The sequence below is a fragment of the Nycticebus coucang genome, chromosome 5, assembly GCF_027406575.1.
Source record: "Nycticebus coucang isolate mNycCou1 chromosome 5, mNycCou1.pri, whole genome shotgun sequence".
NCBI classification, from domain to species: domain Eukaryota; kingdom Metazoa; phylum Chordata; class Mammalia; order Primates; family Lorisidae; genus Nycticebus; species Nycticebus coucang.
The window spans coordinates 127,015,127-127,042,189 of record NC_069784.1 but is presented as its reverse complement, the minus strand read 5'-3'; the positions used below and the strand labels follow the sequence as shown (position 1 = coordinate 127,042,189).

The 27,063-nt window shown below is 41.5% G+C and overlaps 1 protein-coding gene across 2 annotated transcripts in view; it reads left to right on the top strand.

Moving 5' to 3' along the window:
- RMND1 (required for meiotic nuclear division 1 homolog) overlaps positions 1 to 19,701 on the top strand; it is a 38,972-nt gene extending 19,271 nt beyond the window's left edge. The window contains exons 6-13 of one of the 2 annotated variants that reach the window (XM_053592439.1): positions 708 to 747; positions 3,632 to 3,732; positions 5,308 to 5,414; positions 6,648 to 6,712; positions 9,238 to 9,314; positions 12,728 to 12,848; positions 18,973 to 19,089; positions 19,496 to 19,701. In XM_053592439.1, the coding sequence (XP_053448414.1) occupies positions 708 to 747; positions 3,632 to 3,732; positions 5,308 to 5,414; positions 6,648 to 6,712; positions 9,238 to 9,314; positions 12,728 to 12,848; positions 18,973 to 19,089; positions 19,496 to 19,528 (661 nt within the window). In that variant the 3' untranslated portion in view covers positions 19,529 to 19,701. Of the gene's footprint in view, positions 1 to 707; positions 748 to 3,631; positions 3,733 to 5,307; positions 5,415 to 6,647; positions 6,713 to 9,237; positions 9,315 to 12,727; positions 12,849 to 18,957; positions 19,090 to 19,495 lie in introns of both variants that reach the window. The other variant, XM_053592438.1, reaches the window with a different exon arrangement.
- Positions 19,702 to 27,063: the final 7,362 nt, after the last annotated feature.

Genomic DNA, 27,063 nt, shown 5'->3' with positions numbered 1-27,063 from the left:
TGCCCAGTAATGGGATTGCAGGATCCAATGGGAGGTCTAGCTTGAGTGCTTTGAGGTTTCTCCATACTTCCTTCCAGAAAGGTTGTACTAGTTTGCAGTCCCACCAGCAGTGTAAAAGTGTTCCCTTCTCTCCACATCCTCGCCAGCATCTGCAGTTTTGAGATTTTGTGATGTGGGCCATTCTCACTGGGGTTAGATGGTATCTCAGGGTGGTTTTTATTTACATTTCTGTAATAACTAGCGGAGGAGAACTCTTACTATACACACAACCACAGTCCATAGTAGAAACAGTTCTCCATGTGGTGCATGAGAACACTCTTCATGTTCTCTCTTTGAAGACAGGTGGCTGAGTAGAAGGATGGACCAGGTATTCTGGCTTTGGCACAGCCACCGATCCAAAGGGCTTTGCAAGGAATGTCACTTGACTCCTCATCTTTAGCATTAAATGGAAAACAAGCAGCAGCAGCCCTGGCCATCAGTCAGAAGTTACAGCTTATTTACAAGAAACAACTCAGAAACAGCCATATAGAAGAGACATGTGGGACAGATGTGGGGCAGTGAGCTGCACACAGCTGCCACACCTTATGTGGGTGAGCCATTCTCCCAGCACTTGACATGCTCAGCAACCCAGAAGCTCATCACATCTTGTCGTTTAAGAATCCTTACCATCTTTTCTTACTTTCATATTGATTCTGTCTTTAAATCAGGGAAGGAGCTGCTGTGTTTTGGAATGTGAAAGACAAAACTGTGAGTATAAATAAAATGTAAAAGTGTAGGTTTATGAGACTGAATTGTTAATTGTCACGCAATATTCTGAGCTATTAGGAGAAAAATTAACAAGTAATACACAACTTATTTGCTCTGCATTATGTGATATTTATCTTATTAGTCTCATCTTCCAAAATGTATTTTCACTTATTTTAAAGTTTCTGGCATTTTCCTTTCTTTGGACACACACTAGTTCGTGGAGAATCAGAACCATCCCAGCTCTACCACAGACAGACGCACAGTGTACTTTGCGTGTGGCTTTATACAAAATGAGTAATGTATGTGCAGTTAGTTGGAAGCTGAGTCTTATTTCAGATCAAGTTTTCTAATACTTATCACTCATGGGAAATAAATTGTTCAATATCCATATAAACATTTCTTTAATACAACTGTGCTAGAGGTGATCTGGTAATCCACATCAAAGTTTTACATTTAACCCAGCAATTTTATACCTAGAAGTTTATCCAGAAGGTCTAATCCCAATTATACATGATGAATTATGTACAGCAATGTTCATCAAAGCATTATTTATAATAACAAAAATTAGAAATAACCAAAACACACAATAATAGAACATTTGCTAAACATATTCATAGGATAAAATACACTAAACCTCTTAAAAATCATGCGGAAAAATATCTATTCTTGGGAAATTGCCTATGTATAAGATAGAGTTAAATTAATAGGGGCTATAAAAATACAACCAAAGGCGTGTCAGAGCTTCATACAATCCTAGTTTTACTAAGAGGAGACTTGTACAGACATGCAAACAGATAATGTGCACACAGGTGGGAGGAAGGATTCTGGAAAAAAGGAAATATAAATGACCAATTCATACGAGAAAATACAAATTGTCTATTTGACATTATAAAGATGTAAACAGCTGATAATACTCTGCGCTCTTTATGAGAGTGCTCTCAGAAATGTCTAGGTTCTACAGTTGGAAAAACTATTTTGGCAAGCAGGCCAGCAGTATTATCAAAATGAAAAGCATGCACGTCTTTTGATGTAGCACAACAGTACTCAACCTGTGGGTCCCAACCCACAGGAACTGTATTAAAGGGCTGTGGCATTAGAAGGTTGAGAACCACTGATCTAGCAGTTTCTAAAGGAGTATTTCCACAAGGCTGTGAAGATACATTCATAATATGGCACACGGCAACACTATTATAATGGAGAGTAGAAATAACCCCCCACACATGTGCAATTAGAATAGGTAAATAAATTGCAGCTTCTCCATTAAAGAGAATAGCATTGAAAATGTTCATATGCTTAGTAAAGTATCTCAAGAATGGGGGGGAAAGGGCAGTGCCTGTGGCTCATATGCTGGAGGTGGTGGGTTCAAACCCAGCCCTGGCCAAAAACTGCAAAAAAAAAAAAAAAAAAGTATCCAATGTACTGAATACTACTATGAAATCAACATATAACCACCTCCACACTCACACGAATGGCAAAACATAACTGTAGAAAGTAGAAGAGAAGAGGAGAGAGAGGGGAGGGGAGCAGGAATGTGGGAGGAGGGAGGGTATTCAGGGGGACCTCACCTAATGTGCATGATGCAATGGTACATTTCAAAACTATTAAGAAATGAGTATAGGCTCTGCGCCTGTGGCTCAAGCGGCTAAGGCGCCAGGCACATACACCTAAGCTGGCAGGTTCGGATCCAGCCCAGGCCTGCCAAACAACAATGCTGGCTGCAACCAAAAAAATAGCCAGGCATTGGTGGCGGGTGCCTGTAGTCCCAGCTGCCTGGGAAGCTGAGGCAGGAGAATCGCTTGAGCCGAGGAGTTGGAGGTTGCTATGAGCTGTGATGTCATGGCACCCTACCCAGGGTAACAGTTTGAGGCTCTGTCTCAAAAAAAGAAAAGAAATGAGTATAATACTTACCTGGCAGAGGAGATACTGTGATCATGAAGGTGGTTTTCCCAGGGTGAGGCTCATCCATTGCTTTCCAGTTGTGCTGACCCCTGCAAAAGATAAAAAATAAATAAATGAGTATAATTGTGATGGATGTGTTACTTAGTTCAATGTAAGCATTTCACATTGTATATCGAAGCAGTACCCTGAACTCCATAAATGCATCAATGTACAAAGTTATGATTTAATAAAAAACAATTAAAGAAATAAAAATGAAGAAAATGTTCATATGCATAATATGATCCCCTTTCTCATGAAAAGCAAAATGTGTACACTTACACAGAGCAAGTCGGGAAAGCTGTGCACCAGATTTATCTAATCATGGTCACCTCTGGGAATTTAGATTTCAGGAGAGAAGGCGTCACTTCCTACACTGTGGTGCTTAAATTTTTACAAATATGTTGGGGGCGGCGCCTGTGGCTCAGTCGGTAAGGCGCCGGCCCCATATACCGAGGGTGGCGGGTTCAAACCCGGCCCCGGCCGAACTGCAACCAAAAAATAGCCGGGCGTTGTGGCGGGCGCCTGTAGTCCCAGCTACTTGGGAGGCTGAGGCAAGAGAATCGCTTAAGCCCAGGAGTTGGAGGTTGCTGTGAGCTGTGTGAGGCCACGGCACTCTACCGAGGGCCATAAAGTGAGACTCTGTCTCTACAAAAAAAAAAAAAAGCTACAAATATGTTGGGTTTTGCCTTTTTAAAAAAAGATTTAAAGAATACAAACCATAATGTTACTAGTGACTTTCTTTGGGATAGTCTTGATTTTCTTCTTTATGCTCATCTGTGTTTTCCAAATGTAGAAATGAATGAACATGCCATCCCGATGAGTTTAATAGCACTATGAATTTCCCTCTTCCTTAAAAATATGCAACAGAATATATGCCTTTGCACCATAACGTGTTTGTCCTGAGGGGGTCAGTCATAATTTCAAGTTAACCTTCCCCTTTTCCTAGGTGAAGCATGTGATGCAAGTTCTCGAAAAACATGAAATTCAGCCCTATGAAATTGCATTGGTACACTGGGAAAATGAGGAGCTCAACTACATAAAAACAGAGTAAGCAGCTTTGTATCTTATGTAGGAAGGACACTTGCAATAAACTAGGTGAGGCAGTAGAAGAGAGCATTATTGTGAAGATGGAAACTTCTTCCCCGTACATGCGTACACACAGCCTTATAGTCTGTGGATAAAATCCTTACCACCCTCACCTCTTGGGTCCCAGAGTTAGCTATTTTGTTTTATCCAAAAGACCATCCAAGCTGGCTCGGCACCTGTAGCTCAGCAGCTAGGACGCCAGCCACATTCGAACCTGGAGCTGGCAGGTTCAAATCCAGCTCAGGCCTGCCAAACAACAACAACTACAACCAAAAAATAGCCAGGCATTGTGGCAGGCACCTGTAGTCCCAGCTACTGGGGAGGCTGAGGCAAGAGTCGCTTAAGCCCAAGATTTTGTCGTTGCTGTGAGCGGTGACACCACAGCACTCTACCAAGGGCAACATAGTGAGACTGTCTCAAAAAAAAAAACAGGCCATCCTAGATGCCACCAGCATGGTTGTTAAGTGAGTTCTGCCTACTATTTCCCAGTCTCCGCTGCCTTCCTTGGTTCTGTGGCATGGCCAACTTCATCCATACATCATCTTGTAAGCTCTAATCTCTGTCTTTTTTCCTCCACCTGAGGCTGTCAGAACAGATTCTGCCTCTCAGCTCTCCCATTAGGGCCCTTGGCCACCTGCCTTTGCCCATCTCTTGTTTCATATCTTTGCTGAAGGTTTCCTCTGTACTTTTTACATTCACGTGTGACATTTATATTCTCAGATTCCCTTCCTTATGACCCACTTCTGTCCCTTCCAATGTTCTCCAAGTTACACAATTTTTCACAACTTCATTCTCCCTGTCTGTCCCAACCATGTCAGGGTGATTTTAGAGTACACTCTGTAATTTTATATTCACAATTTTTCACTTAGAAATTTATTGTGAACATTCTCCCTTTTATTAATATCCTTTCAAAGCATACTTTTTAATTTCTGTCATGTGGAATGACTTTTTCTTTTTTTGAGACAAGATTTTGATCTCTTGCCCTGGTAGGAGTGCAGTGGCATCATCATAGCTCACTTCAATCTCAAACTCCTGGGTTCAGTTGATCCTCCTGCCTCAGCCTCCTAAGTATCTGGGACTAAAGGCATGCACCACCACACCTGGCTAAGTTTTCTATTTTTGGTAGAGACAGGATCTCTGTGTTGCTGGTCTCTAACTCTTGGCCTCAAGGGATCCTCTTGCCTCAGCCTCACAAAGTGTTGGGATTACAGGTGTGAGCCACTGCACCTAGTGTGGGATGGCTATTATTGAACCATCCCTCACTGTACATTTAATTTCTTTCCTAATTTTCTACTATTAAACATTGACCATAAAAAGGTTTTTGCACACAAATCTTTCTTTGTATCTTAGATTAACTCCTTAGGATAAACTTCTAGAAGTGGAATTACCTGGCTAAAGGAATAGAGAACATTTTTAAGACTCTTGATAAACATTGTCAAAATGACCTCTAGAAAGTTTATAAGGTAACTTTTCAAAAGAAAAACTTAAATGTCCTTTTTCAGGATTTAAAGATACTCTCATTTTTACGTTTCACAGGGGGCAGTCGAAACTTCACAGAGGGGAAATCCAGTTAAATTCAGAATTGGATTTAGATGATGCCATTCTAGAGAAATTTGCTTTCTCCAATGCTCTCTGCCTTTCAGGTAAGATACTGTGGCATACGGGAGAAAGTACTATGGTTTTCATTTCAGTTCATCCAAAGATTTGGGCATGTTTTTAGAATGCTCAGCAAAGCTTTAGCATTCCTTTATCTTTTTTCCCTCCAACATAAAAAATACATAATATGTTGTATAAAAGATAGTGTTGTGCTAAAGTTACTCATTCCTTATTAATTGTATTGATAAACCTTCACTTCTTTGAAGATTTTTTTTTTAATTGTTGGGGAGTCATTGATGGTACAAAGAGCCAGGTTACTCTGCTTGCATTGCTGGGTAAAATCCCTCTAATAATAGTGTCCCACCCCCAAAATAAACATATTTTTTATATTGTTGCCTTTGTTTTCTCTCCTGTTCTGTGTGATTCCTGTGGCAGAGAAAGCCTACCAAGCCTTCTGGTTTGGACACAGGCTCCTATGTGGAAAAACATAACTGGTGTTTCATAGGAATGGGACATGGAGTCACAGTGGTCTAAGGTTTTTCTGACAATCCATGCCCCCCCAAATAAAACTATAGAAGTTCTCTAAGAATTTCTTTTACCATCAGTCTACATTAGATTGCAGCTGCTGCAACCTATCTCTACCACTTTGAGAGGCTTAGGAGATTTCTGAGCTTTATACTCATGAAGAGTAGAAGGAAAGGCCAGGAAAATCTCACGCCTGCCTCACCTGAACAGCTACTGATCGTATCAAAGTGTACATCACACTGTGTTTCCAAGGTGTAAAGTTAAAAAGTCAGGAATCCTACGAAGTACGTCTGTGGTCTGCCACTAGGGCTTGAAGATCTGTTGTTTCTTCTTTTTCCACTTTAATTCTGTCCTCTGGTAATTATTAACTATTCTTAAAACTTATTTTCTCTTGGGCGGCGCCTGTGCCTCAGTCAGTAAGGCGCCGGCCCCATATGCCGAGGGTGGCCCCGGCCAAACTGCAACCAAAAAATAGCCGGGCGTTGTGGCGGGCGCCTGTAGTCCCAGCTACTCGGGAGGCTGAGGCAGGAGAATCGCCTAAGCCCAGGAGTTGGAGGTTGCTGTGAGCTGTGTGAGGCCACGGCACTCTACCGAGGGCAATAAAGTGAGAGTCTGTCTCTACAAAAAAAAAAACTTATTTTCTCTTGTTAAACTACTGTTGAAATGGTAGTGAAGGTACTCTACAGCTATGCATTTTGTGTAAATGTGAATATAATGATAAAGAAATGTTCCATAGTTAATTTTTTTCCCCTTAGTGAAACTGGCTATTTGGGAAGCATCACTGGATAAATTTGTTGAATCTATTCAGTCAATCCCAGAGGTAATTATATCAATTTTATGCTTATTTTCAAAGATTGATTTTTATATGGGAAAAATATGAATTCCTCATATAACAATATACGGTCATTCTTCAGTATCGATGGGGATTCGCTCCAGGACTCCAGAGGGTACTGAAATCCACAGATGCTGGAGCCCCTGATAGAAGATGGCATAGCGTATTTGCATATGACCTACACGTGTTAAAGTATACTTTAAATCATTTCTGGACTACTTGTAATACCTCATACAACCTATATGCTATATAAATGCTATAGTTGTTATACTGTATCATTTAGAAAATAATGACAAGGAGGAAAGTTGTACTTCAGTATAGTTGCAACCATCCTTTTTCCCCCTTCAATTCTTTTAGTCTGCATTTAGTTGAACCCACAGATGTGGACTCGTGAATACAGAAGACCAGCTGAATGTAGGAGTACAATGAAATACCAACAAACACTAAGAAAGCGACACTGAGGGCCGGGCGAGCTGGCTCACACCCGTATCCTAGTACTCAGGGAGGCTGAGGCGGTGGATTGCCTGAGCTCACAGGTTCGAGACCAGCCTGAGCCAAAGCAAGAACCCATCTCTAAAAATATCTGGGCATTGTGGCAGGTGCCTATAGTCCCAGCTAATTGGGAGGCTGAGGGAAAAGAATCACTTCAGCCCAGGAGTTTGAGGTTGCTGTGAGCTACGACAGCACGGCACTATACCGAGGGTGGCCAGGTGAGACTCTGTCTCAAAAAAAAGAAGAAAGCTACACTGAATTGAAGCCAAATAGAATGCCTAATTACATTTAAAATAATGAAATAAACTTCATATTGGATTTTTTGGTTTTTTTGAGACAGAGTCTCACTATGTCACCCTCGGTAGCGTGCTGTGGCATCACAGCTCACAGCAACCTCAAACTCCTGGGCTTAGGCGATTCTCTTGCCTCAGCCTTCCAAGTAGCTGGGACTACAGGCGCCTGCCACAACGCCTGGCTATTTTTGTTGTTGTTGTAGTTATCGTTGTTTGGCGTCCGGGGCCGGGTTCGAACCCGCCAGCCCCGGTATATTTGGACTACACCCTAACCACTGAGCTACGGGCACCAAGCCAGCCTGTAGTTGTTAATCTACTAGTTTCAACGTAGTACTGAGTACATGAATGCTTGCTTTTCCATTCTTGAGATACTTACTTAGTAGAATGTTCTCCATATCTATCCAGGTAAATACAAATGACAGTGTATTATTATTTTTTTTTTTTTGTAGAGACAGAGTCTCACTTTATGGCCCTCGGTAGAGTCCCATGGCATCACACAGCTCACAGCAACCTCCAACTCCTGGGCTTAAGCGATTCTCTTGCCTCAGCCTCCCGAGTAGCTGGGACTACAGGTGCCCGCCACAACGCCCGGCTATTTTTTGGTTGCAGTTTGGCCGGGGCTGGGTTTGAACCCACCACCCTCGGTATATGGGGCCGGCGCCTTACCGACTGAGCCACAGGTGCCGCCCTTATTTTTTATTTTATTTTTTATTTATTTATTTTTTGAGACCGAGCCTCAAGCTATCACCCTACGTAGAGTGCAGTGGCATCACAGCTCACAGCAACCTTCAACTCGTGAGCTCAAGTGATTCTCCTGCCTCCACCTCCCAAGTAGCTGGGACTACAGGCGCCTGCCACAACACCCGGCTATTTTTTGGTTGCAGCTGTCATTGTTGTTTGGCGGGCCCAGGCTGGATTCAAACCCACCAGCTCAGGTGTATGTGGCTGGCGCCTTAGCCGCTGAGCCTCAGGTGTCGAGCCAGTGTATTATTTTTAATGTAACGGAATTAAGGAGGAAAAATGAAATGTTCCTTTGTAAGGAAGGAAATTATAACCACTTTTCTTGCTTAAAAAAGTGTGCTTGCTAATTTATGAGAAAATAGTGGCATGAAAAATACATATGAAGTTATACTAAAATTTCACAATACATTAAAAATCATTTTTGCTATAATTAACTTTGTCTTTATTGTTAAAGAATAATGTAAGGCCCTGCTTTTCCACCGAGAGATTAGGAATGTATATCATAGGAAATGCTAATAGGGAAATGAAAAGAGAATATGAAATTTCTACTTAATAAGATTGTGAAATTTTAAGGTGAGTTAGGACATTAATCTGGGAGACAGTCATTCTAAGAGATACTTATAGGGCGGCACCTGTGGCCCAGTCGGTAAGGCGCCGGCTCCATATACCAAGGGTGGCGGGTTCAAACCCAGCCCCGGCTGAACTGCAACCAAAGAATGGCTGGGCGTTGTGGCGGGCACCTGTAGTCCCAGCTACTTGGGAGGCTGAAGCAAGAGAATTGCTTAAGTCCAGGAGTTGGAGGTTGCTGTGAGCTGTGTGATGCCACGGCACTCTACCGAGGGCCATAAAGTGAGACTGTGTCTCTACAAAAAAAAAAAAAAAGAGATACTTATATAAGATCAAAGATATGTCACTTCAGAATTTGGCTTACAGACCTAATAAGAGAAAAAAATATATTTGGGGTTTTTTTTTTCTCCTCCCAAATAGGCATTAAAGGCTGGGAAGAAAGTGAAACTATCTCATGAAGAAGTCATGAAGAAAATGGGAGAACTTTTTGCCCTAAGGTAAAAATTTTCTCTATAAACAAAATATTTCATATATTTACCGATCGCAAGAAAATACTTCTGTAGTTTTGTAGTCCCTTTATGGGAATTCCAGCTATTTTCATTTCATTAACTACAGCAGAAAGAATGCTTGTTTTTGTTTTTGTTTCTTGGGGTTTTTTGTTGTTTTTTGTTTGTTTGTTTGTTTGTTTTGAGAAAGAGTCTCACTTTTGCCCTGGGTAGAGTGGCATTGCATCATAGCTCACAGAAACCTCAAACTCTTAGGCTTAAGCCATTCTCTTGCCTCAGCCTCTGGAGTAGCTGGGACTAGAGGCACCTGCTATAATATCCAGCTATTTTTAGAGATGGGGGTCTTACTCTTGCTCAGGCTGGTCTGGAACCTTTGAACTCAGGCAGTCCACCCTCCTCGGCCTCCCAGAGTGCTGGGATTATAGGCATGAGCCACTGCACCTGGCCTAGAACTCTTACTTGTTAAAGGCAGTTGGACTGTATTAGTACTATGCTGAAGGAAATCTTTATGTGCAAAAGAAATCTTAATTTCCATTAATCCCATATAAGGAGCTCAGTAGGTTGGAGGTAGAAAGACAATTTCTGGTATTTGGTTAATGGGAATTCTCAGTAAAAATACATCATGCATTGTAATGCTAAATGTACCTACAGAAAAGTCCTGTACCATATTTCAGTGACTCTGAGACACCAAGATGCCACAGGAGAGAAAAGATGCTGCCAATTAAACCATAACAGTCCTCCTATCATAGAATTAAATTTTATACTTGATGAAATAGCTTTTTAGTCTTATTTAGATATAGGGTCTATTCTATTTTCTTTTGGGCATACATGAAAAGGAAAGAATAAGGGAAATAACTTATTTAAGGCAGTCACCACTAAGTCATCTCAACTTCCCCCTGTAAAAACACCATTAATTTTAAGATGCCTCCCATTTTCAGAGATGTTAAAATGAGAACTGTGTCCTAAAGTTGATGAACTGTTGTGATGCATTGTTTTAAGTAAATGTCTGGAAAGGTTTTCAGTTTATTTTATTTTGTAATTGGCCCAGGATTTGTGCAATCAAACATCGTGGATGTTGGTGTTTTTGTCCAGTGTTACTCCTTCTAGCATACGGAATGAGTTACCAGAGCGCATCGTAAATATGTGCCCAGGACTTGTTTTTTGTACATTCTCCTTAGATACTCGGTCTGCCTGGAGAGAGGTGGTCCAGCATTTCATCCTCTATACCAGGGGTCCTCAAACTGCGGCCTGTGGGCCACATGAGGTGGTGTGATTGTATTTGTTCCCGTTTTGTTTTTTACTACAAAATAAGATATGTGCAGTGTGCAGAGGAATTTGTACATAGGTTTTTTTTTTTAAACTATAGTCCGGCCCTCCAACGGACCGGACTATAGAGGGACAGTGAATTGGCCCCCTGTTTAAAAAGTTTGAGGAGGCCTGCTCTATATATTTCTCATAGCTCAGGGATCCTCCTTCAGGGTACCAATGCAAACAAAAACCCCGTTCTTTAGGGGCATTGTCCTTGCAGGTCTAGAATCTTGAATTCCTTGAGAAGTAGAGAGATTCTTCTCTCCTGCCTTGGTATTGCAAGTAGAAATGAATTATAATATCAAAGCTCAAAAGTTTGGACACTATATTTAGATTTGTAAATAGTTTCTTTGCAAGCTTACAGCAAAGAGAATTCTTGGGGTTGTTTTTTTTTTTTTTTGTAGAGACAGAGTCTCACTGTACCGCCCTCGGGTAGAGTGCCGTGGCGTCACACGGCTCACAGCAACCTCTTAACTCTTGGGCTTACGCGATTCTCTTGCCTCAGCCTCCCGAGCAGCTGGGACTACAGGCGCCCGCCACAACGCCCGGCTATTTTTTGGTTGCAGTTTGGCCGGGGCTGGGTTTGAACCCACCACCCTCGGCATATGGGGCCGGCGCCCTACTCACTGAGCCACAGGCGCCGCCCTCTTGGGGTTGTTTGTTTGTTTTGAGATAGAGTCTGACTTTGTTGCCCTGGGTGGAGTGCCATTGCATCATAGCTCACAGAAACATCAAAGATATATATATAGTTCTTCAGGTATCGTTAAAAGAAATGTGATAGGCTTGGCACCTGTGGCTCAAGCGGCTAAGGCGCCAGCCACATATGCCTGAGCTGGTGGATTTGAATCCAACCTGGCCAACCAAACAGCAATGACGGCTGCAACCAAAAAACAGTCAGGCATTGTGGTGGGCACCTATAGTCCCAGCTAATTGGGAGGCAGAAGCAGGAGGATCGCTTGAGCCCAGGAGTTGGAGGTTGCTGTGAGCTGTGATACCACAACACTCTACCCAGGGCGACAGCCTGAAGCTCTGTCTCAAAAAAAAAAAGAAGAAATGTGATAAATCTGTGAAGGGAAACATGGCAAAAATAAGTCACAAATTATATTGATATCCTATTTACGTAAGCAAACAAAAATAAATGTGCAAATTTATCTTTATATGCATACATGTGTGCTTGCATACACATGTATGCATAAAGACCTAGAGAGACAGAGCAAAGTGTGAGTTTTATATTTCTCTGGGGAGCAGGTTTAAAAAAAAAGCAAGCTTAGACCTCTTATATAAAAAGTTAAAAATTACAGTGTGAGTGTCTCTGGAAGGGAAAGATGGAGAGAAGAATAAGATTTATTAATTTTTATCTCTTTATACCTTTTATTTATTTATTTTTAGAGACAGGGTCCTCCTCTGTTGCCTGGGCTAAAGTCCAGTGGCACGATCATAGTTCACTGCAGCCTCAAACTCCTGGCCTCAAGCTATCCTCCTGCCTCAGCCTCCCAAAGTGCTAGGATTATTTCTATTTTTTATATTTTATTTTTTTTTGAGACAGTCTCGAGCTGTCACCCTGGGTAGAATGCCATGGCATCATAGCTCACAGCAACCTCCAACTCTTGGGCTCAAGCAATCCTCTTGTCTCAGTTTTTCTATTTTTAGTAGAGACAGGAGTCTCGATTTTTGCTCAAGCTGTTCTTGAACTCATGAGCTCAAGAAAGCCACCGCCTTGGCTTCCCAGAGTGCTAGGATTACAGACATGAGCCACTGCACCTGGCCAGATTATTTTTATTTTTAAGCCATGTGATTATCTATCCCCAAAGACATGTGTGTGTATACTGTAAATGCTTTTAATGAAAAATGAAACAAGGTTAGAAATTGAAAACAAAATGAGAGTGTTTTTTCTTTGTCTACTTCATAAATAATGTTGGTAGTAAAGATTGAATTAATTTGGTTGCAAACTTTGAAAATTTTTTGGAAACTTTCACTTACATGTTTCTGATAAGTAATTTGCAAAGGCCAATAATAAAAAACATGTTCATAAAACATCACGAAAATGGGAAACATAATAGAAAATAATAAAATGTTATAATTTTCCATTTTTAAAGGCACCGTATAAACTTGAGTTCAGATTTCTTGATTACTCCTGATTTCTACTGGGACAGAGAAAACCTGGAAGAGCTTTATGATAAAACTTGTCAGTTCCTTAGCATTACCCGACGAGTTAAGGTATGTATTTTGGACTAGGAGAGACAGTCATTTTGTTACTATGATTTACGTAATTACCTGAAGATAATTTTTAAGTGAATGTATGTTGCTTTCAGAGAAATCTCATTTGACTTGTATTCACTGTCTTCTTACTTTCCCTTCCTCTTGTCCTCTATACAGTCACTTTTCAACTTTTTGTGTCAAAGGATCTTCTTTTTTGTTTTTAACATAATCTCAAGATTTTATTGTCTTCATGATAAAACAAAAGATGATCAGAACTGTATCACTTGACCCTTTCTCTTCTTATCTCCTCCCAGTTCAAAATGCTTGCATCTCTTAATAGCTAGCATTCTCTTAGACCTGCAGCTGGGCTCCACACCCTCGAGCCTCAGCACAATCTTCTTTGTAGTTTTAGCCTTTTTCCGGAAAATCAGCTTAGTCTGCCCACCATAGCCACTCTGCTTCCTGTCATAACGCCGCTTTTCCTGGGCATAGAGAGAGTCCTTGCCCTTTTTATACTGTGTCACTTTGTGGGGCTGGTGCTTGCCACACTTCTTACAGAAAGTCTGGCGGGTTTTAGGAACGTTCACCATGTTTGTGCGAGCGCTAGCGGCAACGAAAGAAAGAGGTGGGCTCAAAGGATCTTCTGATGCTTATTTTTAAGAAAGAGAATGTCACTTTGTTTCCCTCTGTAGAGTGCTCTAGTGTCACAGCTCACAGCAACCTCAAACTCTTGGGCTCAAGCTGGGACAACAGGCGCCCACCCCAACGCCTGACTGTCTTTTCTTGTTTAGCAGGCCTGGGCTGGGTTCAAACCCACCAGCCTGGTGCATGTGGCCACCACCCTAACCACGGAGCTACGGGCACACCCAGATTCCTCTTGGTTTTGATACCTGTTAATTGTCTGCTCTTGTTCCCTCCAACTGATTTTGATACCACCAATTTCCCTCCTTGTCTCAAATATTATGTTCAGGTGTTTTTGTTTGCGCTCAGGGTCCTTCCTGCTCTATCCCTTTTTCAGTCTTTCTGCCACTTCCCCCATTTGCTTTATGTCCCATAAGAAATAAATGACTTACAATTTCAGAAACCCACCATAGCTTACTGAATGCTGTAGCACCTCTGGTATCTACATTTTTTCCTTCAAACCAGACACTGCCTCTTGCAAAACCACCCTGAAGTTGTCTGCAGTTGTCACTGATCTTGGTGTCACCTATTCCTATGTGGATGTCTTCCAACACAGGACAATAGGAATCATTGCTAGAGGTCAGCTATGTTGCTTTTAGTGACAAAGAAAGATTGATTAGGGGAGAGAACCTTTAAAAATCAAATTTCAGTGCACTGCATATCACAACGTCAAACTCTTGGGCTGTCCTCTTGCCTCAGCCTCCTGAGTAGCTGGAACTACAGGCACCTGCCACAATGCCCAGCTAGTTTTTTTTCTATTTTTAGTAAGTCGGGGGTCTCACTCTACTCAGGAGTTTGAGGCTGGTCTCAAACTCCTGAGCTCAGGTGATCCACTCGCCTCAGCCTCTCCGAGTGCTAGGATTACAGGCATGAGTCACCGTGCCCATAAACATAGTTCTAGATACCCAGTGTTTAGTTAGACCCAGATTTGATAATCCGGTTGTCTGGTCAGACATACTGTATTGTCAAAGCACTGGACTTCATGGTTGTAGACTGCACACAAGCTCAAGAGCCAAAGGATGTAAACAAGTACTAAAAGCTTTATACAGGCTCGGCACCTGTAGCTCAGGCTGCTACGGCACCAGCCACATACACAGGAGCTGATGGGTTTGAATCCAGCCCAGGCCCGCCAAACAATGACAACTACAACCAAAAAATAGCCAGGCATTGTGGCGGGTACCTGTAATCCCAGCTACTTGGGAGGCTGAGGCAAGAGAACACTTAAACCCAAAAGTTAGAGGTTGCTGTCACCTGTGACACCACGGCACTCTACCAAGGGCTACAGCTTGTCTCAAAAAAACAGAAAAAAGAAAAATGAATAAAAATATAACTGGGCATTGTGGCAGGCAGCTGTAGTCCTAGCTACTCAGGAGGCTGAGACAAGAGAATTGCCTAAGCCCAAGAGCTGGAGGTTGCTGTGAGCTCTGACACCACAGCACTCTACTGAGGGCAACAAAGTGAGACTCTGTCTCTAAAAGAAAACAAATAAAAATTAAAAAGATTAAAAATAAAGTAAAAGCTTTATACAGATGAGGTATTTCCTATGGTTGTATTAATTAGCTGTTGCTGTGTAACAAATTATCCCAAAACAGTAGCTTAAAGCAACACTTACTATCTCATAGTTTTTGTGGGCCAGGAATCTGGATGCAGCTTAGCAGGGTCCTCAGACTCTAGTTTTCTCATGAGGCTGGAGATCTCAAGGATTGACTGCCTACTTCACTTGCGGTTATTGGCTGGATTTGGTTCCTCTGAGACCTCAGTTCCTCATGAGGTCTTGGTCAGAGGCTTCTCCACAGAGCATCTCACACATGGCAGCAAGTGAAAGAGTAGGAGACATTGTTAATAAAGGCAAGTTATCAAGACAGAAGTCACAGTCTTTTGAAACCTAATGACAGCAATGACATCCCATCACTTTTGCTGTGCTCTTGTCACTATGCCCACCCAGGGGATGGGATCACACAAGAATGAAAGCCAGGAGGTGAGGAGTCTTTGGATGGCATCACAGAAGTCTGTCTACCACCAGGGATTTCAAAAAAAATGGAGAGAATTGTAGAAGTCTATTCTGTGAACACTGGCCCACATGATCCTCTCACTATCAGTGACTTTAATGATTCCCAGCTGCAGGTCATCAAAGATGCAGGAACCATTGCTGGTCTCAGAATCACCAGTGAGCAAACTGCCACAGCTGTTGGCTTGAACAAGAAAACTGGTGCCAAAAGTAATATTTTCTAGCCGGGTGTTGTGGCGGGCGCCTGTAGTCCCAGCTAGTTGGGAGGCTGAGGCAAGAGAATCGCTTAAACCCAAGACTTTGAGGTTGCTGTGAGCTGTGACAGCACAGCACTCTACTGAGGACAACATAGTGAGACTCTGTCTTAAAAAAATAATAATATTCTCATCTTTGACCCAAGTGGCACTTTTACGTGTTCATCCTCAGTATTCAAGATGGTTATTGAAGTCAAGTCTACAGGTGAGGATATTTACCTGAGTGGTCAGCTATTTCTTGGCTAAGAGCAATATGAAAAGGACATCAGGGAGAACAAGTGGGTCTGAGGCCCCTTCCCCCTCTACTGAGTGTTCTTTCTTCCAAGTTTGAGGCCAGGTTGAGATTGTGTCCTCCATGACAGAAAAGCATCTGTAACTCTGTTACACAGTAGCAGCTGAAAGAATCAAATACTGACCCCATCTGTGGCGCTCTAGACTTGTGTAGAGAGCCGTAAGCAGTGCCAGCTGAACAAGTCACTAAGCCCTCACTGGGGACTCTGTCTACATTCCCAAGATTTAAGAGGCAGAAGTAAAAATGAATTTGTTCACAGACTACATGATCTTCTATGTAGAATATACTAAAGAATCTACAAAGCTACTACGATAATTGAATCTAAAGGTTGCAAGATGACTGTATAGAAGCAATTGCTTCTCTTTATACTTCCAGTGAACTGGAAGATGAAACTTTTAAAAATACCATTTACTCTTGCGCCAAAAGCAAAGTCGGAGGACTTTTATTGCTTGATTGTAGGACTTACTCTAAGGCCACAGTAATCAGCAGTCGAATCAAAGCGTAACTATAGACATACAGATTAATGGGAGTTCACAAATAGGCCCATACACATAGAAGCAATTGATTTTTAACAAAGAAGATATGTTAGCTCAGTAGTAAAAGGATGGTCTTTTCGATAAATGGTGCTAGGACAACTGAATAGCCTGACATGAGTATCACTGGCTAACATCAAGGTTTGGCAGGACCGCATTCCTTTCTGGAGGCTGCAGGTAGGATCCATTACTGGTAGCTCCTTCATCTAGCAAAGGCAAGTAGAGTCCTCACATCATTCTGAACTCTTCTGCCCTCCCTTTCCCCTTTCAGGACCCTTGTGATTACATTGAGCCCACCTAGATAATCTAGAATTATCTCTCTGTCTTAAGGGCAGATGATTAGCAACCTTTATTTCATATTCGATCTTAATTTGCCTTTGCTGTGATATATTCAGAAGTTTTAGGAATTAAGATGTGAATGTTTTGGGCAGCGCTTGTGGCTCAGTGAGTAGGATCCCAGCCCCATATACCGAAGGTGGCGGGTTCAAACCTGGCCCCAGCCAAACTGCAACAGAAAATAGCCGGGCGTTGTGGCGGGCGCCTGTAGTCCCAGCTGCTTGGGAGGCTGAGGCAAGAGAATCACGTAAGTCCAAGAGTTAGAGGTTGCTGTGAGCTGTGACACAATGGCACTCTACCGGGGTGACAAAGCGAGACTCTGTCTCAAAAAAAAAAAGTGAATGTCTTTACGGTGGGGATTGCATACCCCCCAGTTTGGTACTGATTTACCACCTTAACCTCACTTTCAAGTACTCTTACTGTCCACAGCCTAGCTTTGTCTGTCAGCTTCTCTGCCAGAAATGCTCCCTCCCTGACCCCAGCAGCTGCCTACTTAAAGCCTCATTCGTGTTGACCACTTGTGAAAGCCCCGTTTTCTCCTGCTCCCCCATCTGTGTGCACATCACACTCCTGCCTCCACAGCTGGAGGGAACAGGACACATGCAGTAGAAGCTTTCTTGCTTGTACATTTTAATATGTTGTCAAATGCTTGAGTTTAGCTGAAGTTTAGAACTAAGATTTAACAATTAGGAGACTTGGAGACTTGACTAAGTTTCAGGGGAGTTATAATACATTCAAATTCTAAAGAATTAGGGAATAAATTGGGTGTTGAGGCGTGGAGGAAGAAAATGAAGAGAATTGAGTTAAAGAGAAGATTAAGGGGCTTGGTGCCTGTGGCTCAAGCAGCTAAGGAGCCAGCCACATACACCTGAGTTGGCAGGTTCAAATCCAGCCCAGGCCTGCCAAATAATGATGGCTACTACCAAAAAATAGCTGGGCGTTGTGGCGGGCGCCTGTAGTCCCAGCTACTTGGGAGGCAGAGGCAGGAGAATCGCTTAAGCCCAGGAGTTGGAGGTTGCTGTGAGCTGTGATGCCACAGTACTCTACCCAGGGCAACAGCTTGAGGCTCTGTCTCAAAAAAAAAAAAAAAAAAAAAAAAGAGAGACGTTTAAGGATGAACATGTTATAGAACAGCATCAAGCAGCCAATAAAAATAGAAAAAAGGAAAAGCAAGAGGATAAGAAAATGAAGAAGAGAGCCACATTGTAAACATTAGAAACCACATGATGACCACAAATCTGGAAGTCCAGGCGTTAGCAATACACTTCATTCTCTTTCCTCAATAAGGTAGTTTGATGTTCTGTGCAAAACCATGGTGGTGCACTAACACGCCTGTCTGCCCCTGCACATGTATCTGTGATGGTCTCCATACGTTACACCTTTCAGCATACTCCATAAGTGAATCAAACTATTTTAAAAATTTGCTTCCAGACTAATTCTCAAAGGCAAGATATATGGAGTGATACTGAATAGTTATATAATTTGCCAGTAGTCACATCCAAATTTTAAAGTTCAAAGATTCTATCTTCTTTGAACCCACAGCCAATTTGTTGGGAGGCATCATAAAGCAGAACCTTTGCAATTCAATGAAAAGCAATGCCATCTAGTGGTAAGTGTGCAGCAGGTCAAATATTAAGGTTGAGGGTTTTTAGACCGTAGTAATATTTTTTGTTATCGTCAGGCCTTGCTTAGAAAAAGGCATGTTTCGAGTTTGTCTTTTTTAACTGCTAAAAACACAAGGACAAGTACCAAAAACTAGGACTCAAAAACTTTATTTTTAGACCTTAATCAAAATCTTACAAATAGCAGACCTTCAGTATTCAAAGTATTTCTTACAGTCAAATGTGTGCATTATAAAATGTCTCTAGATGGATTCAGTTTAAACTGGTAACAATGGCTACCTACAGGCAGAGGACTGGGAAGCAAGAATTGAAGGAACAGTTTTTCAATGTATACCTACAGAATTGTGATGTGACATTATTATTTACATAAATTTGAACTGTTTAAATACATGATAATCAAGATTTTCCTTATACAGGTCATGAATGAAAAACTTCAGCACTGCATGGAACTAACAGATCTAATGCGGAATCATCTCAATGAGAAGAGGGCGCTCCGCTTGGAGTGGATGATTGTCATTCTCATCACTATAGAGGTAAGTGGAAATGCCAACAACTGCAGTCACTTGTATCTTTTTATAAAAATAAGGGCTAAAGTAAGAATAAAGGTCTTGAGACAAAATTATAGCAGAAAAGAAAACTTTGTATTCATTAGTCTATTTGGAAGTAAGGTAAGTTTCAAATGACTATTTTGCAAATGAATTTAATTTTTGAAAAGGGTCCACATTTCTACTGGACAAAGTTCTAGCTCTAAGTTTATAACGCACAGCCCAACATCAAGGACCTATGCCTCAGATTTGCAGCTTGCCATGTGAAAAAAGCCAAGTATTTGTTATTGCTACTTCAAAAGCATTTTCATTAATCACAATCTTGGAGAAGTCATTTTCCTTTGTACCAAAGTTTGCTATGAAATTAGTAATTCTCAATTTTTATCATCCTAAGGTAATGTTTGAGCTGGGACGAGTATTTTTCTGATCAAGTGATAACCAAAGTGTCATTGCAAGAGATGTTCAAGTTCTGCAATCAAAAATACACATTCACTATTGGGTAACCTCTTACTTAATAGGTATTTAATTTTTTTGAATCAAGAAATTGTTGTAATCTTTTTCAACTCCAAGTATACTGTTGCTTGAATAAAAATGATAAAAAGAATCTGGTGTTAGCAATGACACTTAAAAAGGAAAATATTTCAGTTTAAATAAATTATATAACCTCAGGGTCTGGGAAATCTAGTCAAAGCTATTTCATAATGCTAAAAGGCTTACATTTTAAATACTGCAACTTGACCTATCCCAGGGGAATCCCAATTTTATAGCCCGAGCTAAAAAACCCATATGAGAACTTGGTAATCATCTCAGTATTTACAATAACAAGACAGGCTTTTAATGGCAGAAATGAATTTTATGTACTCATTTTAGATAGCATTGAGTATGACTTCACTGGCATTTTGCCTTTTATTAATCAATACTGTCTGTTCTTCCACCATGTTAATCAAAATACTCTTCTCATGGAGACTTTTTGTTCTGCATGTATTCTGGGGAAATTTTTAAAGTACAAAGCGAAGAATTTAACATCTATATTATTTACCATCTTCAATTGACATCTTAAGCAAACCTTTAATCTTCACTGCCTCATTTTTTGCATCACCCCTCTTGCCCCACCACAGTCCCTACTACAGTGAATTTGAATGTTTTTTCCTCATATATATAATAGGAACACATTTCTAATTTGTTGCAAAATACTGCTACGTGGTATTCCACCAAGAAAACTCTCATTCATCCATACCCTTCCTTACTGATGGATATTTACTTGCTTGCTAATAGTGCTAAGGTGAACATACTGTCTTTTCCAGCACACTGCTTTTTGAAACAGTTTTACTTTGTCACCCTAGGTAGAGTGCTGTCCTCACAGCAACCTCAAACTCTTGGACTCAAGTGATTCTCTTGCTTCAGTGTCCCAAGTAGCTGGGACTACAGAAGCCCACCACAATGCCCAGCTATTTTTTAAAGACAAGGTCTTGCTCTGACTCAGGCTGGTCTCTAACCCATGAGCTCAGGCAATCCACCCACCTCAGCCTCCCATGTGTTAGGATTACAAGCATGAGCCACCATGCCCAATCGGAAGTTCTTGACTAGTTCTCTTCCATCTGTCGCACCTATTCTCCAAGAGCATACCAAAACTCTCCAAGCAGCACATAGACACACGTAGTTCAAGAACTGCTTTCTAGTAGGTTCAAACCCAGTCCGGGGCTGCTAAACGACAACTACAACAAAAAATAGCCAGGTATTGTGGTGAGCCTCTGTAGTCCCAGATACTCGGGAGGCTGAGGCAAGACAATCACTAAAGCCCAAGAGTTTTGAGGTTGCTGAGCTGTGACACCACAGCACTCTACCAAGGGTGACAAGGTGAGACTCTATCTCAAAAAACAAACAAAAAAAAACCCTGCTAAGTCAGGTGTCACAGCTGACACCTCAATGCTGTACCCCTAGCACTCTGGGAGGCCAAAGCAGGAGGACCACTTGAGTGAGCTTAGGGAGTTTTGTTTTTTTAGAGATGGGATCTTGCTCCTGCTTAGGGTGGTCTTTGACTCCTGAGCTCAAGCAATCCACCTGCCTCAGCCTGCCAAGTGCTGGGATTACCAGCATGAGCCACCACACCTGACAAAGTACTTTTTTGAGACCTGGTCTTTCTTGCTCCATTGCTTGGGCTAGAGTGCACTGGCATCATCATAGGTTACTGCAACTTTTTTAAATTTTGTGAGACAGAGTCTCACTTTGTCACCCTTGGTAGAGTGCCATAGTGTCATAGTTCACAGCAACCTCAAACTCTTGGGCTCAAGCAATTCTCTTACCTCAACCTCCCAAGTAGCTGGGACAAGCAGCCACCACAAGGCCTGGCTATTTTTTTTAGGGATGAGGTCTGGCTCTGGCTCTGGCTGTGGCTCAAACTGGTCTCGAACCTATGAGCTCAGGCAATCCACCTGCCTCAGCCTCACAGAGTACTAGGATTACAGGTGGGAGCCACCACACCTGGCTCTCAAGGGAGTACTTAAGCTCAGGAGTTTGAGACCAGCCTGAGCAAGAACAAGACCCCATCTCTAAGTAACAGCCAAAGCAGAATTCTTTGGGAGGTGCTTGTGGCTCAAAGGAGTAAGGCACCGGTGCCATATACCGGAGGTGGTGGGTTCAAACCCGGCCCTGGCCAAAAACTGCAAAAAAAAAAAAAAAAAAAGACCCCATCTCTAACAGTGGAAAAATTAGCCGGGCACTTAAGTGCTCCTGTAGTACCAGCTACTACTAGGGAGGCTAAGGCAGGAGGATCACTTGAGCCCAGGAGATGGAGGTTGTAGTGAGCTATGACACCAATGCACTCTTGTGCTTTCTAGAGCAAGTTTCACACAACTTCAAGTCAGCAGGCCTGTGCACATGGCTGCAAACATGCCTCTTCTCTTTTCCCATCCTCCCATATCATACTTTACAGAAGAGAGGCACCTCTCACCAATCCTGAATAGTTTGATCTACTTTACTCAATAACCTTGAAATATATTTAAGCTATTTTTTTAAAGCTTTGGGAAGTTACAGAAGACAATTTGAAAGATTAATCAATGCAACCTCCTTTAACTGAAGTTAATCATTCCCCCTTATATTTTAAGAGCTTCAATTTCAGTAAGATTTTTACTCCAAGTATCAACATACACAATTTGCTGTTAAGAATCAACTGATAAACAATTTTAATAATCCAGAAAAAAAGAACATTTATACGTTAAAATTAAAATTTTACATTTCAATTTATATACACAAATGTTACAAAGGATGAAAAGACAATCAGACTTTCTTAAACATTTATTAGGATAAAGTTTAGAGGGGAAAAACAGAATACAAAGCTTCAAGAAGGAAAAAAAAACAGTATTCAGTTTGAATAGTTTACCTGTGTTTAAATGCATCTTGGTGGGCATCAATTCCTTATAGTGTTACATTCTACTAGAGACAAGGCTTTTTAAAACTGATAAAATAGCTTTATTTTAAAATACAAGTATTTATGATACACTGGAAATTATACTTTTTTTTTTTTTTCAACTAATTCAAGTTTATTAAAAGCCTCCAACTTAAGTTACGGAATTGCTTTAAAATGTTTTTAGCTACAACACAAGAAGAAAATGACTCTTAAGATCACTACCTAAGAATAAAATGCCCAATAAATTAGTGGGTTGTTTTCTTTTTGGAGACAGTCTCATTATGTCCCCCTTGGTCGAGTGCTGTGGTGTCACAGCTCACAGCAACCTCGAACTTGGGCTTAAGTGATTCTCTTACCTCAGCCTCTCAAGTAGCTGGGACCACAGGCACCCACCACAAAGCCCGGCTATTATATTTTTGTTGCAGTTGTTTTGTTGAACGGGCTGGGTTCAAAGCCACCACCACCCTCAGTATATGTGGCTGGGGCCATAACCATTGTGCTACAGGTGCTGAGCTATACACCAGAATATTGAGAAACTAAATTAAGTACATCCACCATTGGCTCCCAAAGCCTTCCTTCAAAGTGGTATTAAAAAAATGTTTTTGTGGTATCAAATTTTTATCACCCATGGAAGTTCAGTGGATAAGACCAACCTGGATTTTGATTCTTGCTTCGCCACCACTTACTACTTCACCTTGGGCAAATCATTATAACTCCCTGGGCCTTAGTTTTCTCATCCATAGAATGGGTTTAACAATAATGCTATCTCATTGGAGTGCTGTATTAATGGAATGTGTGTGAGCTGCAAAGGAGTTTTACAATCCATCTGGGTAAAAATCCATGTAAGATTCTAAGATTAAATGGAGGCTGAATCAAATTCCCAGGACCGTGACCACCCCCACCCTTTAAATGTTTAAGAAACATGACTGAGACTCACAAGACAGATCTTACTGAATGAATCCTGCATAGGAATAGAATGGTTCTTTGTGATAAAAAGCAGTATTTCCACTGTTTACAATAGTCTGGCTTTTCAATACAGGGCCCTAAAGGCTTTTGTAAACTCTATACATTTTGCATATGCCAGCCAGATGCCAAAAGGTCTCTGGGGTGCCGCCTTGGATAACCACAGCAGTGAGGAGTACACACTTTTTAATATATGTGTGTGTATATATATATACACACATACACACACACACACACACACACAAAATCAGTGTATTTCTAGTTTTATCTTTTACCTAAACAAACCATATTAACCTATTTTAAATTATTGTCCTATCTACCACTTACAGCAGTTTTTCCAAGTATGATCCTCAGACCAACTGCACTGGCCAACACCCATGTGGTCCATTAAGATTGCCAATTCCTGAGCTCCACACCACACTTACTAATGTGGGGCTGCAGCTAGGAAATCTGTTTCTAAACAACTCTCCAGATTTTTATGCTCACTAAACTCTAAGAACCACTAATAGTCTTTTTATTGGTTTGTACAAATAATTTATCAAGCACTTTCTTGCCTACTAAGTACTAAATCTCAAGTGACTCAATTCTTCTTTCCCCAACTCAATCTCCTCATACTTTACTTTCTCTACCATTACAGAGTATGTGTGCTGGAAGGTGATGAGAATAAGAAGTATGGGGGATTTTCTGAATACCTCCAATCTAAATATACTCACCTTCAGCTTTCTCCATTGGTTTTGAATTAATTTTTAAGGAAGATGTAATCTCACTACTCTAAATTCCCTTTCCTCAAAGATGATTAGTGAAACCAAAATTTTAAAGGCCACATTTCCACTTCCTCTGAACATGGACTTAAATGTTTTCTTTTTTTTTTTTTTTTTTGTAGAGACAGAGTCTCACTTTATGGCCCTCAGTAGAGTGCCGTGGCCTCACACAGCTCACAGCAACCTCCAACTCCTGGGCTTAAGCGATTCTCCTGCCTCAGCCTCCCGAGTAGCTGGAACTACAGGCGCCCGCCACAACGCCCGGCTATTTTTTGGTTGCAGTTTGGCCGGGGTTGGGTTTGAACCCGCCACCCTCGGTATATGGGGCCAGCGCCTTACCGACTGAGCCACAGGCGCCGCCCTAAATGTTTTCTTAAAAAAGTCCTAGACCAGGGCTGCGCCTGTGGCTCAGCGGGTAGGGCGCCGGTCCCATATGCCGGAGATGGTGGGTTCAAACCCAGCCCCAGCCAAATTAAAAAAAAAAAAAAAAGTCCTAGACCAGTGATTTCCAACCAGTGTGTCATGAAAGTATCTTAGGTGTGCCACAAAAGTTTTTAAAATCATGAAATTATTTTTGAAAGAGTTTCTTTTTATTTTCTTTCTCTTTGAAAGAAGTTCAAAGCACAGTAAGTATATTTTCTTTTACTCTTTTTTTTTTAATCAACACAATTTAAGTGTGCCTTGGAAGTATAACTAGAGAATCAAGTGTGCTGTGAGATAAAAAATGTTGATGAACACCGTCCTAGACTGCTAAAATAATCTGGAAAGCATGTAGCATTGTAAAACCTTACACAGATGTTCATTTTTTTCATCCAGTTCAGCAAATATTAGAAGTTATGGGGGGCGGCGCCTGTGGCTCAAGGAGTAGGGCGCAGGTCCCATATGCCAGAGGTGGCGGGTTCAAACCCAGCCCCAGCCAAAAAAACAAATAAAAAAAAAAATAAATAAAGTTATGATATGCTACATTCTAGGGTCCAAGATAACAGTGGCAAAGACAGCTAGGGCCCCTGATTTCATGAAGCTCATGTCTTAATGATAACAAGAAAATAAGTGACAAAGTAACCTGCTCTATAAAGAAATATACAGAAAAGGTACACAGGTGGTACGAAAAGTCAGGGAAGGGAGAAAAACTAATTAAAACTAAACTTAAAATTTACTTGAGTTTTAGACGTCACCACTTGAATTTAAAAACTCAGAACAGGAGAGACTATCAGTTATAAACTTTAGTTTTAACTTAGCTTCTATACATAAGGCTTGGGAAAATGCTTACTAACAATGTTTTAAATACTATTATAAAAGATTAATGCTTGAACTCACTTAAATGGAGACTTATGGAAGGCAGCAAACTAACAAAAATTAACAGTGAAATTCAAATCAAATCTAAACTATTAGCCACAAAACCTTAAATCCAAGATTTTGATCTTAATCTTAAAATCGTCACATGGTTTGGATTTGGGTACCTTAAGAGATTTTGACGTCAAGCACAACGGCAATTAGCAGTAGTTAAAATATGTGTCCAATGGTTCACTACTGAAACCTGAAGCACTGAAATCCCCTACATTTATGTCTATCTTTTCAGATCAGGTGACCAACAATGCCGGGTTTGCCAGAGACCAAGGGATTTCCTAGGAGTAGCTGGATTTTCAGTGCTAACACTGAAGAAGTCACTGGCAAACCATAACCAGTCACCCTATTTTCAGGTCACATTTTAGAAACAAATAATATTTAAACAGCCACTTTTTTCCCAACTCAGGTCTTTGCTCTAACTCCACAAGTCTTTAATATGGATCAACTATTAAAAACAGGAATCCTCCCTATCAATAACCCACCATTTTCATAAAGAAAAATGTGTTATCAGGGCAGTGCCTGTGGCTCATAGGAGTAGGGCACTGGCCCCATATGCCGGAGGTGGCAGGTTCAAACCCAGCCCCAGCCAAAAACTGCAAAAAAAAAAAAGAAAAAAAAAAAACATGTTATCATAAACAGTCAAATAATTGTTATCAATCAGGCGAAGTAATTTTTCCCTGCAAATTTCATCAGGTATTTCACTTTCAAACCTAAAAAACCCAAGTCAAACATAACCTGAACTACTAAGAATTTAGATTCACATTTCTCTTTTAAGAAATAATGATGGGCTTGGGCACTGGCCACATACGCCAGGGCTGGAGGGTTCAAACCTGGACCAGGCCTGCTAAACAATGACAACCACAACAAAAAAATTGCTGGGTGTTGTGGCCTGTGCCTGTAGTCCTATCTACTTGGGAGGATGAGGCAAGAGAATCACTTAAGCCAAAACATTTGGGGCTGCTGTGAGCTGTGATGCCACAGCACTCTCCCAGGGCAACATAGCAGGACTCTTTCAAAAAAAAGAAATGATTGAAAATTAAAAGGATTTGGGGTGGCTCAGTCAGTAGGGCGCCGGCCCCATATGCCGAGGGTGGCGGGTTCAAACCCAGCCCCGGCCAAACTGCAACCAAAAAATAGCCGGGCGTTGTGGCGGGCGCCTGTAGTCCCAGCTACTCGGGAGGCTGAGGCAAGAGAATCGCTTAAGCCCAGGAGTTGGAGGTTGCTGTGAGCTGTGTGAGGCCACGGCACTCTACCGAGGGCCATAAAGTGAGACTCTGTCTCTACAAAAAAAAAAAAAAAAAAGAAAATTAAAAGGATTTTAGGGCGGCGCCTGTGGCTCAGTGAGCAGAGCGCCGGCCCCATATACCGAGGGTGGCGGGTTCGAACCCAGCCCCAGCCAAACTGCAACAAAAAAATAGCCGGGCATTGTGGTGGGCGCCTGTAGTCCCAGCTACTCAGGAGGCTGAGGCAGGAGAATCGCCTAAG